The sequence below is a fragment of the Salvelinus fontinalis genome, chromosome 7 (assembly GCF_029448725.1).
Source record: "Salvelinus fontinalis isolate EN_2023a chromosome 7, ASM2944872v1, whole genome shotgun sequence".
Classification (NCBI taxonomy): domain Eukaryota; kingdom Metazoa; phylum Chordata; class Actinopteri; order Salmoniformes; family Salmonidae; genus Salvelinus; species Salvelinus fontinalis.
In genome coordinates this window covers 52,713,472-52,726,923 of record NC_074671.1, presented here as the reverse complement: position 1 = coordinate 52,726,923, position 13,452 = coordinate 52,713,472, and the positions used below count along the sequence as shown (strand labels likewise).

The following is a 13,452-nucleotide window of genomic DNA, read 5'->3' as shown; positions in this document are numbered from 1 at the left end:
CTCTCTGGCCAGTCTCTGCTGTGGAGTCCATCTTTGATTCCATTGGCATCTGTAAGAAATGGACAGGACTTCGCATTGGGCCAGTGTCCATCCTTACCAGTGAGGTATGAAAACCTTCCTCCACTCACTCTGACCTGAAGAAGACATTGGTGGAAATGTAAGTGCTTAATTTGACCATGTGAATGACCATAATCACATGACAGGGGCATGGGAAAGGGCATTAGCTAAGTCTGTTGCATAAGCCCATTGCCACCCCGACTCAAGACTGTACCAGACCCTTTGGCTGGAGGCTCAGACTTACATTTTGGTGAATTAATGCGACACCGCAGCAAACAATGCATGGAGCCCTCTGAGCCGTACATTCATGTAATGTCTCAGAGCAGAGCACCGTAATCTTTAGCTTGAGGATTGAGGGACAAGGGTAAACCACACTCTCACCCCTCTGGGTTCACCATAGGAATGATACTATGCTTGCATGGGTTCGTGTGTCATTTGCTCAGTGTTCGTGTGTGTGTGTGTGTGTGTGTGTGTGTGTGTGTGTGTGTGTGTGTGTGTGTGTGTGTGTGTGTGTGTGTGTGTGTAAAAAAAAAAAAGGAATCTAATTTGATTTGTCACATGCGCCGAATACAACAAGTTGTAGACGTTACCGTGAAATGGTTACTTACGAGCCCTTACCCAACAATGCAGTTAAAAAGTATGAAAATTGATAGAATAAAAGTCATAGATACACAAATATAGCTAAAAACAAAATAGTAACACAATAAAATAGCACAATAAATAACAATAACGATGCTATGCTACATACAAGGAGTACCGGTACAGAGTCAGTGTAGTTGGGGTGTTTGATTAAATTGGCAAGAAAGGCATTTCACTGTACTTGTGCATGTGACATTAAAACTTGGAACTTGATTGAGGTAATACAGTATGTACTAGAGGTCGACCGATTAATCGGAACGGCTGATTAACTAGGGCCGATTTCAAGTTTTCATAACAATCGGTAATATGCATTTTTGGACACCGATCATGGTCTTGATTACATTGCACTCCACGAGGAGACTGCGTGGCAGGCTGACTACCTGTTATGCGAGTGCAGCAAGGAGCCAAGGTAAGGTGCTAGCTAGCATTAAACGTATCTTATAAAAAACTGTCAATCTTAACATAATCACTAGTTAACTACACATGGTTGATGATATTACTAGTTTATCTAGCTTGTCCTGCGTTGTAAAAAATCGATGCAGTGCCTGTTAATTTATCATTGAATCACAGCCTACTTCGCCAAACGGGTGATTTAACAAGCGCATTCGCAAAAAAAGCACTGTCGTTGCACCAATGTGTACCTAACCAAAAACATCAACGGCTTTCTTAAAATCAACACACAAGTATATATTTTTAAACCTGCATATTTAGTTAATATTGCCTGCTAACATTAATTTCTTTTAACTAGGCAAATTGTGTCACTTCTCTTGCGTTCTGTGCAACAGAGTCAGGGTATATGCAGCAGTTTGGGCCGCCTGGCTCGTTGCGAACTGTGTGAAGACTTTTCTTCCTAACAAAGATAGCCAACTTCGCCAAACACGGGATGATTTAACAAAAGCGCATTTGTGAAAAAAGCACAATCGTTGCACAAATGTACCTAACCATAAACATCAATGCCTTTCTTAAAATCAATACACAGAAGTATATATTTTTAAACCTGCATATTTAGTTTTTAAAAAATCATGTTAGCAGGCAATATTAAACTATGGAAATTGTGTCACTTCTCTTGCGTTTCATTGCACGCAGAGTCAGGGTATATGCAACAGTTTGGGCCGCCTGGCTCGTTGCAAACTAATTATGCCAGAATTCTATGACATAACATTGAAGGTTGTGCAATGTAACAGCAATATTTAGAGTTATGGATGCCACCCGTTTGATAAAATACGGAACGGTTCCGTATTTTACTGAAAGAACAACGTTTTGTTTTCGAAATGATAGTTTACTGATTTTACTATATTAATGACCTAAGGCTCGTATTTCTGTGTGTTATTATGTTATTAAGTCTATGATTTGATAGAGCAGTCTGACTGAGCGGTGGTAGGCAGCAGCAGGCTCGTAAGCATTCATTCAAACAGCACTTTATGGAGTTTGCCAGCAGCTCTTTTATGACTTTTATGACTCCAAGCCTATCAACTCCCGAGATTAGGCTGGCAATACTAAAGTACCTATTAGAACATCCAATAGTCAAAGGTATATGAAATACAAATGGTATAGAGAGGAATAGTCCTATAATAACTACAACCTCAAACTTCTTACCTGGGAATGTTGAAGATCCATGTTGAAAGGAACCACCAGCTTTCATATGTTCTCATGTTCTGAGCAAGGAACTTAAACGTTAGCTTTTTTATATGGCACATATTGCACTTTTACTTTCTTCTCCAACACTTTGTTTTTGCATTATTTAGACCAAATTGAACATGTTTCATTATTTATTTGAGACTAAATAGATTGTATTGATGTATTATATTAAGTTCAAATAAAAGTGTTCATTGTTAATTCAGTATTGTTGTAATTGTCGTTATTACAAATATGTATATAAAAATCGGCCGATTAATCGGTATCGGCTTTTTTTGGTCCTCCAATAATCGGTATTGGTATTGGCGTTGAAAAATCATAATCGGTCGACCTCTAGTATGTACATGTAGGTTTGTGTGCTCGGCCCTCCATTTCCTGTAGTCCACGATTAGCTCCTTTGTCTTGCTGACGTTGAGGGAAAGGTTGTTGTTCTGGCACCACACTGCCAGGCAGGTTTCTGACCTCCTCCCTATAGGCTGTGTAATTGTCCTCGGTGATCAGGCCTACCACCGTCGTGTCATCAGCAAACTTAATGATGTTGTTGGAGTTGTGTGCGACCACGCAGTTGTGGGTGAACAAGGGAGTACAGGAGGAGACTCAGCACGTACCCCTGCGGGGCCCCTGTGTTGAGGTTCAGCATGGCGGATGGGCCGCCCGTCAAAGTCCAGCATCCAATTGCAGAGGGAAGTGTTTAATAATAGGGTCCTTATCTTAGTGACGAGCTTGGAATGCACTATGTTGTTGAACACTGAGCTGTAGTCAATGAACAGCATTTTCACGTAGGTGTTCCTTTTGGCCAGGTGGGAAAGGGCAGTGTGGACGGAATCTCTATTGCACTCATCTGTGGATCTGTTGGGGTGGTATGCAAATTGGAGTGGGTCCAGGGTGTCTGGGATGATGGTGTTGATGTGAGACATGACCAACCTTTCAAAGCATTTCATGACTACAACTGTGAGTGCTAAGAGGCAATAGTCATTTAGACCGGTTAACTATGGTGGTTTGCTTGAAACATGTGGGTATAACAGACTGGATCAGGCAGAGTTGAAAATATCAATGAAGACACTTGCTCCAATCCGTCTGGCCCTGCGGCCTTGTGAATGTTAACCTGTTTAAAAGACTTACTCACGTCGGCTATGGAGAGCGTGATCACACTGTTGTCCGGAACTGCTAGTGATCTCATGCATGGTTCAGTGTTACACACACACACTTGTCTCGAAGTGTGTGTGTGTGTGTTTAGCTGTTTAGGCCATGTGTACTTTTGTATTTGTATGTTTACGTGATTTCCCAGCTATCACATAACATTCTGAGAACCATATGTTTCTTAGAGCTTGGTGAGAGTGTAGTTGTCCTATGGTTATTTTGCATACAACCTTCCCACGATGTTCTGGGAATGGTGCAGGATACCCAGCTAGCACATAATGTTCTGAGAACCATATGTTTCTTAGGTGTGAATTTCAGTATAACGTTTCCTGCAGGTTTCTCAAATTGTTCCAAGAACGCTAAGAAACAATGTTTTTTGTGGGAATTTTAGTACTTTGACATAATGTTTTCTTCAGGTTTCCTCATGGTTCTATTTAAAGTGATGTTCTCAGAACATTAAGAAAACGTTCCATAAAAACTGCAAGAAAGCATTAGTAACGTTCAAAAAATATTATAAAAAAATATGTACATTCTATTCTCAGCATCAACAAAACTCTCTATCCTCTGTCTTGTTAAGTATTTTCAGGTGTGTTGGCCGCACCCACTAATTGGCCACATCTGATCTTAATGAGTGCTTGTTTCCTTTGAAACAGGGTCTGTTTGAATAAACTAAAATGAACAGCTTTGAGTTTAAAATAAATAACATGGCATTCTAGCTCTATCCTGGTGGCTCAGTGGACTAATTCCATGGATAGAGAGCAGAAGATCATAGCTTCAAATCTCACCGATGCTGTGCCAGAATCAACAATAAATGTTTGAATGATTAATGCCTAAGCAAATGAATTAATAAAACCTCCCAGGAAAACTTTCAGGTAACCATAGCAAGATGTTCTCAGAACCTCCCTGCAATGTAAAAATGTATGTTCCCAGAATAGGCTGAATGTTCTCAGTTTTATCTGTCAGGAAACGTATGGCTTCGTTCCCAGAATCAATGGGAAACCAAAAACATACATTCCCACAACTTCCAAGAAACCAAATGTGCTAGCTGGGTATATGTCATTTACATGTGCCTGACTGCATAGAGGTAGTTCTCTGTGTGCATATGTGTATGGTTGTATATTAATGTGTGTATAAGTGTATGATGGGAGTCCCCTGCACAGCTGGCTAGGTTTATCCCAGATTCCCAATAACAGTACACTGGCTGATGGGGATGAACAGACAGACAGGGAGGCAGGCAGGCAAGAAGGCAGGCAGGCAAAAAGGCAGGCAGGGGGACAGACAGGCAGGGAGGGGGACAGACAGGCAGGGAGGGGGACAGACAGGCAGGAAGGGGGACAGACAGGCAGGGATACAAGCAGGCAGGGATACAGGCAGGCAGGGAGACAGGCAGGCAGCGAGACCGAGAGCGAAGGCTACAGTAAGTGCACAGGGTTAGGGATCACTGCTGGGATAAAGTATTTATCAAATTATAGGAGTGTAGTAGACGAGTGCTGAGGGGGGAATTTAAAAGCTGTACACTTCATTACACTTAATTATGCGTGAGCAGATGCAGACCTTGTTGCCTAGTGTCCTTCATATTAATGCTGGACCAGGGTAAGAACTTGGCTATAGGATGTAGACCAGATCAGGGTCAGGGGAAAAGGTTCTCTGGATATGGAAGAGAAGTTTGATGGAGGTCACTTTTCACATGTGATCCTCTTAACTGTACCGTCCTTTGATATCCGACAGAAATATCCCGAAACATGCTGTCATGTGTCGTTAAAACCTTTGGATTTCACTATTTATTTGGTCTATATCGTTGTGCTTGGCAGTTGTAGAGTAGGGATATAACATACTGCTACATGAGAAACACGGAGTAGCCTAAAATATCAGAACATAATGAAAGTATTAGTCATCATTTATTAAAATTCGACAAATCTCTAATCATGACACGTGTCGTGAGCCTGTTTTCCACCCCAAACCTGTTCACTTTTTAACAGATGGGGTTTCTCTTTCATCGACACCTCATTGACGGAGCTATTTTTTTCCTGCTGTAGAAAGGACATGTCTCTCTTTGGTGATCCACACAGCTCTGTTGGGAATCTTCCCACAATGCAATGCAAGAGGAAGTTGTCCTATAATTAATACGGAGCTTCTAAACTGGAATAGCCCCTGAGGCAAGAGAACAGACTGGCGGTGAAATATTCACAAGGCTAGTCATTATAACCGACTTTATTAGACGCTAAAACTAGTCAATGTAGAGTTGACAAATATGTTGTACATTTGCTGTAAGCTGTGTCACTGTAACATTTCATCATAATGTCTCATATTTAGTAATGTGTCATAATGTGACATAATTTGGAGCAGGAAAATCCCCTTGGAAAAGTATCAAGTACAGTAGCTATTTTAAATAGGTGTCCTTTTTCAGAGCTTTAGTTTTTTTTACCCATCAACGTATGAACGTTAAAGTGGCTTTTCCTCTGGCTGTGGATGCCCCATTTTCCAAATGGGATAAAACCAATCACCAATCACCTGACTAATGAATAATGGATGTAGGCGTAGTCACAGAGCCTCTAACAACAGGTTTAGTGTACTCTCACAGCTGGTCCCAATTCCCCCCTAACCGTCCTTACCCCTTTGATGTTTGCAGATCTGAAGGGTCTGGATAGGTATAAGCAGTGTAGTGGTGGAGATATATTGCTTCCATCTTATAGATCTGCATTGAAGTGCCAATGGAAAGGGGTAGAGAGTGAATTGGGACCGGCTGACAGTGCTCAGACCACTTTTGGACCATGCACATTCTCCTTTACCTCGTTCAGACCATGCTCAGGTTGAGGTTCGGAGTCATATGTCCCCATCCCTGAACCCTCTGCTCTGACCCCCGAGGGGGAGTTCACGTCCTTCTGCTGTGTACGCGTGGGAAGGAAAGCGAGGAGCTGTGGAGGGATGTAGTCAGCTAGCTACAGGCTCCGCTCAACTGGGTCGTGGGTAACATGCTGCCATGGCAACCACTATTCACTGGCCCCCGGGCCAAAAAAAATGCTCTTTGCTTACTCTCACATGTTCTCTCTCTCTCCCATTTGCTTCCTCTCTCTGTCTATCTATGTCTTTCTCTCTCTTCATCTTACTTTCTCTCTCTGCCCCATTCGCTTTCTCTCTGATGTTTTGTCTCTCCCCCCTCTCTTACATCACAAAGCAGTAGGCTGAACTTCTTGACAGCAGAACCACTGTACTGAGAGGGGTTGTTTGCGAGAGGCTTTGGAGTCCCTTGCTATTCTCTCACTGTTGGCAGAAAAATAGGCCACAAACGAAAGACAGTTTCCTATTTTGCCAACTGAGCCTCGTAGGCTCCCATACTTCACCAAACGCTATAATGAATCAATAAGGCCCGAGGGGGTGTGGTATATGGCCAAGGGCTGTTTTTATGCACAACGCAACACGGAGTGCCTGGATACAGCCCTTAGCTGTGGTATGTTGGCCATATACCACAAACCCCTGAGGTTTCTTATTGCTATTATAAACTGGTTACCAACGTCATTACGAGAGTAAGACATTTTTTTGGGGTCATATCCGGCTGTCAGCCAATCAGCATTCATGGCTCGAACCACCCAGTTTATAATTGTAAATATACCCATAGTAGGTTTTTCATACTCTGTCTATCTGAATGGGTTGAAGGTTGGTTGTATAAAAGTGTAAAATTCCACCCAAACAACATGGGAATCATTTAAGGTGGAGAACTAGACATAGCCTTGTATCTGGTATGAGGTCTCTGTCACGAATCCCGTTTCCTGAGTCTGGTTGTTGCCTGTGTTCTGTTCTGGAGTGTTTTTCCGGTGTCCTGGAACGCACCCTGTCTGGTTGCCGGGCGTTTTAGCTAGTTGGGAGATCTCAGATTAACCGCACCTGTATCCCATCAGCTATCTGTGCACCTGGTCCTGATCATCATCTCTCCTCTTCATAAGCCCGGACCTGACATCCATTCCCTGCCGGTTCGTTAGCCTTAATCATTATTCACCCGGATCACTTACCCCATTCCTGCCTGGTCGTCGGAGGCTTCCGCTACTCCCTTGGACCCACCTATTCACTCCCATCAACTCACCACCGCTGCCCGTTACGCTACCTGGATATTTCTACCCCTTCATATTCACTTGTAAATAAATATTCACCTTCTTCCTACTCTCCTTGTCCTGGTCTGCTTCTGGGTTCGATTTTGAAAGAACGTGACAGTCTCTGTCCATAGCTCTACTGGGCGTATAGATATATAACCTTGTGTCTGGTCTGAGGTCTCTGTCCATAGCTCTACTGGGCGTATAGATATATAACCTTGTGTCTGGTCTGAGGTCTCTGTCCATAGCTCTACTGGGCGTATAGATATATAACCTTGTGTCTGGTCTGAGGTCTCTGTCCATAGCTCTACTGGGCATATAGATATATAACCTTGTGTCTGGTCTGAAGTCTCTGTCCATAGCTCTACTGGGCATATAGATATATAACCTTGTGTCTGGTCTGAGGTCTCTGTCCATAGCTCTATTGGGGCCCTGTAGTTCTCATATTTCACCCCAGAGAGAAGCAGGGCAAAGTGAGAAAGATGGACTCGACCTCGCTCTGTCACCTGAATTCGCCTCTAATGAATAGCCCATCGATTTCCGTTCTGGTCCGCCAAGGCCGTCCGCTCATGCCTGTCTGTTTCCCATTAGTGCACTTTAACTGTGATGATAAACGCTCAGCTGGCATCGCCACAGGCAGCCTAGCCCCGGATGAGGCCCCTAGTTTAAAGCAGGAAGTGGAGTAGTAGTGGAACATTCCGTTTGACAAGGGGGCACAAGACTGAAGGGGGCCCGACCTTTTTTGTCCCATTTCGACAATCCCTTTTGAGCTCTGCCAGGATGGTTGTCTTTTGAGATGGAAGTAGACCATTCCATTTGTCCTTTTGACTAGGGGCACAAGTCAGGGGAACCAGACCTAGTTGTTCCATATCGACCAACCCGTTTGGCGTTCCGTCATTTAGCCTGGTTTTCCGCTGAGATGGTAGGAGTTAGTAGTTAGTGCCCAGACACGTCCATCCATGCCTTGCCTTGGTACTTCATTAACATGAATGGGATGGAGATCCATTATGCAACGCTCGCTCCATCTCCGTACTCTTATGCAACCAACCAACGCCTCATCTTGGAGTCTCAGCTTCTCGCTCAGCAGCAGCTGCCTCTTAGGTTTAACCCTTTGTGTTTTCTGGATAAGCCAACCTTAGTGCTGTCTGGAAGTATTACTATTAGGCCTAGCATGCAGGCAAGATTCTGTAGCACTCAATGCCTGTAGCAAACCATTGATATCCTTGATATCCAGAGTCAACTCTGTCACCCGTCACTAGAGAAACGGAATAGCCTATAGGCCCCTTCTTTTCAGTCGGGGTCTGTCCCGACATTCATTTCAGCCTCATCAATTGAGTATGACAAATGAACTATGGCTACATCCTCCAAAATGTAAAATGAGAAAATCACAAAGGGTTTGTTTATTTGGAGGAATAACTGTGAAAGCAAGAGCCATAACGCTCCTGAAGATATTTGCTTGTCTGTAATTAGTGTGAGAGATGCCAATTGGAGCAGGTTGTCATGGAAACAGTGGCACATGTAAGAGAGTGCAATCTCTTCCCAGAGTAACGTCCCACGTTTGCAATGCTATTTATAATGGGCAGTTACATAAGCCTTAGCACTTGTGTTCAACGTAATGTGTTTTTTTCCCCCTCATTTTTCTTTCCTTCGTTCCTTCTGTTCCCCTCTAACAACACTGCTGTGCCTCCTCCTCTGAGGAACCAGCAACCATAGCACTGTCAAACCCGCTCCACTGCCTCCCTTTGTGAGCGTATCACAGTGCACTGCCGATGCGACGTCAGTCAGATTGAATGGTCTTGAAACAAAACAAATAGAATAGAAGCCATGGCTACGCTATAGAGTTTTGATTTTGTGGAGTTTTGTAGCTGCCATTGGCAAAGCAAAATATCAGGGTACCATTGACTCACCATATGACACAGTACTATTTGATATAGCATACCCCTCATAACTCTCTCATCCTGCCTGTGTTGAACTAGTAGTCTCCATTAGATGGTATGACTGGGTGCTGTGCACAGAGGACTGGTCAGGAATCTAGTCTAGCAATGCTTGAAGTCAAAGGTCAACGCTAGCATCTCGTGGTGCTAGCACTGGTTAGCATTGGTTCTGTATTCGTTCTATGAACACCCAGTAGGAGATCGGACCACTCTGCGTGCTGGGTAGGATTTGAACTAGCGGCAGTTCCACACATCCGGGTCGTATTCATTATGGCACACCGTAGCAAAACGCGTTGCAGTGGAAAACGAAAACAAGCTGAAAACAAAAACAGTAGTCCCTCCCTGTTTCAGTCCGTTTTCTTCCATTTGGTGCCTAATGAACACGGCCCAGGTCTGTTTGCCTGTGGCCCAGAAACCACTGCTCTGACAATAAGTAGCAATCATTTATTTAGAATTAGACCGTGCATTATTTATGCCATTGGTTAAACGGGATTAATTTAGAATTAGACGGTGCATTATTCATGCCATTGGTCAAAAGGGCTTTGTGTACGTTTCTCTATGAAGACAAAGGAAAGGGATTCTTTTTGGGGGAAGTAGAGGGGAAGATGGGAGCTCGTACTAACGAACACATGTAAAATGTAACACTCCTGGGTGCTTGAGCGTGTCAATTCTAACTGGGAAAGTTGCAATGATGAAGTGAAAATGGTTCCGATATGGTTGAGATGGATGAAGAGATGACATGTTGTGGCTCTTGGTTGGAGACAATGAGACTACTGTATCAACTTTACTGTAAATGTGAGTTGGTTGTTTCTGTCAAGCATTGTTTACTCAACACAGGTTAGCAAGAATGCTAATCCGCAAGGGTTTCAGGCTACAGCATACAGTGAATCCCTTTCTCAGTCAGATATGACATGGGCTGCTAAATCAGATCGCATTTAGCATTTATGAATTCCCTAATTCATAATTAATTAAGCAGTGACCGTTGCTCTCCAGGACAAAAACAGACATAGTATAGTTCCAATGTGTGCCTACATTATAATGTAGCAAGAGGCTGAGTTCTAGGCTAATGTAGCTCAACAACAAAAAAACGTTGACCAACTGTGTAGTTCTTTGCTCCTTCTAAGCAAGGTGCTCTCTGTCTCCCTCTGTAGGTTGCTTCGAATGCTGCATCAAGTGTCTGGGCGGCGTGCCCTACGCCTCCCTGGTGGCCACCATCCTCTGTTTCTCGGGCGTGGCTCTGTTCTGCGGGTGTGGTCATGTGGCGCTGACCGGCACACTGACCATGCTGGAGAACCACTTCTCCCAGATCACCACTGACCACGCCACCCTCACCATCGTGTAAGTTGTGTGTGTGTGTGTGTCTGGGGGGAGTGGTGTGGTAGTGTGTGTGTGTGTGTGTGGGAGAGAAAGGGATCTTATTTTCTCTGTGTGTATCTCCTATATGTCTTTACCTATATGTCAATCTTTACAGTTTGTAAAGGTATATGTCTTTGAACAAGTCTTATCCAGGTTATTCAATATGAATGTGCCTGTCTTTACATTCTTCACTGTATCCGTCCGAGCAGGATCCAGACCATGCAGTACGTCATCTATGGCATCGCCTCCTTCTTCTTTGTTTATGGGATCATCCTGCTGGCTGAGGGCTTCTACACCACCAGCGCCGTCAAGAAGGAGCTGCAGAGCCAGTTCAAGACCACCGCGTGTGGCCGCTGCATCACAGCCACGGTGAGGCATGAATACACACACACCCATATGGTCACACACAAATACGGTCACGCATGCATGCATGTATACACACACACACACACACACACACACACACACACACACACACACACACACACATATTGCCATCATGAATACACACACACACACACACACACACACACACACACACACACACACGTACAGTCACGTGCATGCATACATGCACACACGTACAACCACACGCACATGCTGTGCCGTATTTACACACATACAGCTGTACACACACACACCCTGGAGGGTAACTGGCACAGTTTGTCCTCTCTAGCCTGTTTAGTGTAATTGCTGCAGATGTCCAGTAACATCAGCCTTTAAAGCTGCTATGAGGACGGTTCTATTCTCCTGAGTGTCGTCAAGCTAACGTCGTATGAAACTTTCTCCACCCTTCTAACCAGCACTGTGTCATGTATCAGGGAAATGTGGATGACGATATGGTGATGAGGATGATGACGAGCTTGGTTTTAAATATCCTCGGTCATTAGGTGACGTTGTATTGAGGGATAGTTATACATAGTGCAGTGTTTTGTATAGCAGTAGCAGTAGATTTCAATGACAACGACGACGATGATGATGATGATAAATGACGATGATCAAATCAAATTGAATTAGACACACATTTTTAGCAGATGTTATTGCGGGTGTTGCGAAATGCTTGTATGATGATTGACAATAACGATGATGACGAGGATGATGATTTTACTAACTCCTCTCTCTCTCTCTCTCTTCATCAGTTTGTGTTCCTTACATATATCCTGGCCCTGGCCTTCCTGGGGATCTTTGGCTTCTCAGCCATCCCAGTCTTCCTCTTCTACAACATGTGGACTACCTGTGCTGCCATGAAGTCCCCCATGGCCAACATCACTGATCCGGACTCCATCTGTGTGGATGTCAGGCAGTACGGTGAGTGTCACTCAGTAACACACACACACACACAGATCCGTGTGATTACGTCAACCTGGTTCATGAGTTTAGGAGTGTAACCCATATTCATGTGACGGCCATTCTGCTATAGCGTCCGGCAGAACACGTCCGTGTATGAGCCATATATAGATTCACCATATCACGATATAGCCCTGCATAAGAGCCTAATGCAGTGTGACGTACGTCCACTTGGCAGTGGTTTCTGTTGTATCTTATAAACATTATGCCTTCGCTACGGGTGCTGATAACACTTAGCCTTTACATGTCAATATCTATAGGGTGTTTAAGTCATTTACTGCATCGACATCCATATCATGTTTACGACTGTTGCCATCACCCTGAAGCAGTGCATCATCTGTCCTCTTTAATGGCAGATAGTATAAACAGTTATACATCTGAATGAGAGGACGTGTTAACATTTACTATCTTATTAGGTCAACTCAACTGGTTTTCCCACCAAATGTTGTACAATTGAAGTGATTGGCCACTCTGCCCCGAATGGGGCCTGTCTTAAAGCTACAGTTGTCGCTCCTAAACCGATATCTCTTGTTCCTGATCGTCTAGGTATTATTCCATGGAACGCGACACCCGGCAAAGCCTGCGGATCTACACTAGGAGACATCTGTAGCACCAGCGAGGTGAGAGCGGCAACCCCCCCCCCCCCCCCCCCCTGTAAATCTTTATGCACATCATATGAACCTTCATGAACCTCATATAATAGGAATATCATATAAACCTTCCTATTCACTACTTATTTTTTGTTGTTGGGATATACATTTGTCAAAAGCGCAAAAATATAACATTCTTCATCACTGTACTGCAATTATACAGAGGCTGATTGTGGAAAGGACATATTTTATGAATGTCAATCAAAGAAAGTATCATCACTAACCAGAGATCGGTCTCCATGTTTTCCAGTTCTACCTGTCTTTCCACCTGTACATTGTTGCGTGTGCTGGGGCAGGCGCCACCCTCATTGCATTGGTAAGCTTTGGATGCCCTATATCCCGAATTCCCCATGTTTGAATCATTTGCATGAGTTGCCATTGCACGCTGATCTGTTGCCATGGTAATCCCTCCTCCACGCTTCATGGTTCTGACTCAGTTTTCCTGAGGGTGTAAGTCTGCCCTATAGCTTCTGGCTGGACACACACTGACATGGGCCAGATGAAAGAGCTCCTGGCTAACACACATTTGCTTTGTGGCCAAAGGAGAGGAATGCCTCACAAGAGACTATGCCATACGGTATTTTGCACCAGAGATGATAGAATAAGACT

The 13,452-nt window shown here is 44.0% G+C and overlaps 1 protein-coding gene across 3 annotated transcripts in view; it reads left to right on the top strand.

The window, feature by feature from the left end:
* The window catches only part of LOC129859664 (neuronal membrane glycoprotein M6-b-like), a 31,351-nt gene that overhangs the window by 13,243 nt on the left and 4,656 nt on the right, over positions 1-13,452 (top strand). For all 3 annotated transcript variants that reach the window (XM_055929718.1, XM_055929716.1, XM_055929717.1), the window contains exons 2-6: positions 10,642-10,828; positions 11,056-11,215; positions 11,986-12,154; positions 12,740-12,813; positions 13,094-13,159. In XM_055929718.1, coding sequence (XP_055785693.1) covers positions 10,642-10,828; positions 11,056-11,215; positions 11,986-12,154; positions 12,740-12,813; positions 13,094-13,159 — 656 coding nt within the window. The remainder of the gene's footprint in view (positions 1-10,641; positions 10,829-11,055; positions 11,216-11,985; positions 12,155-12,739; positions 12,814-13,093; positions 13,160-13,452) is intronic.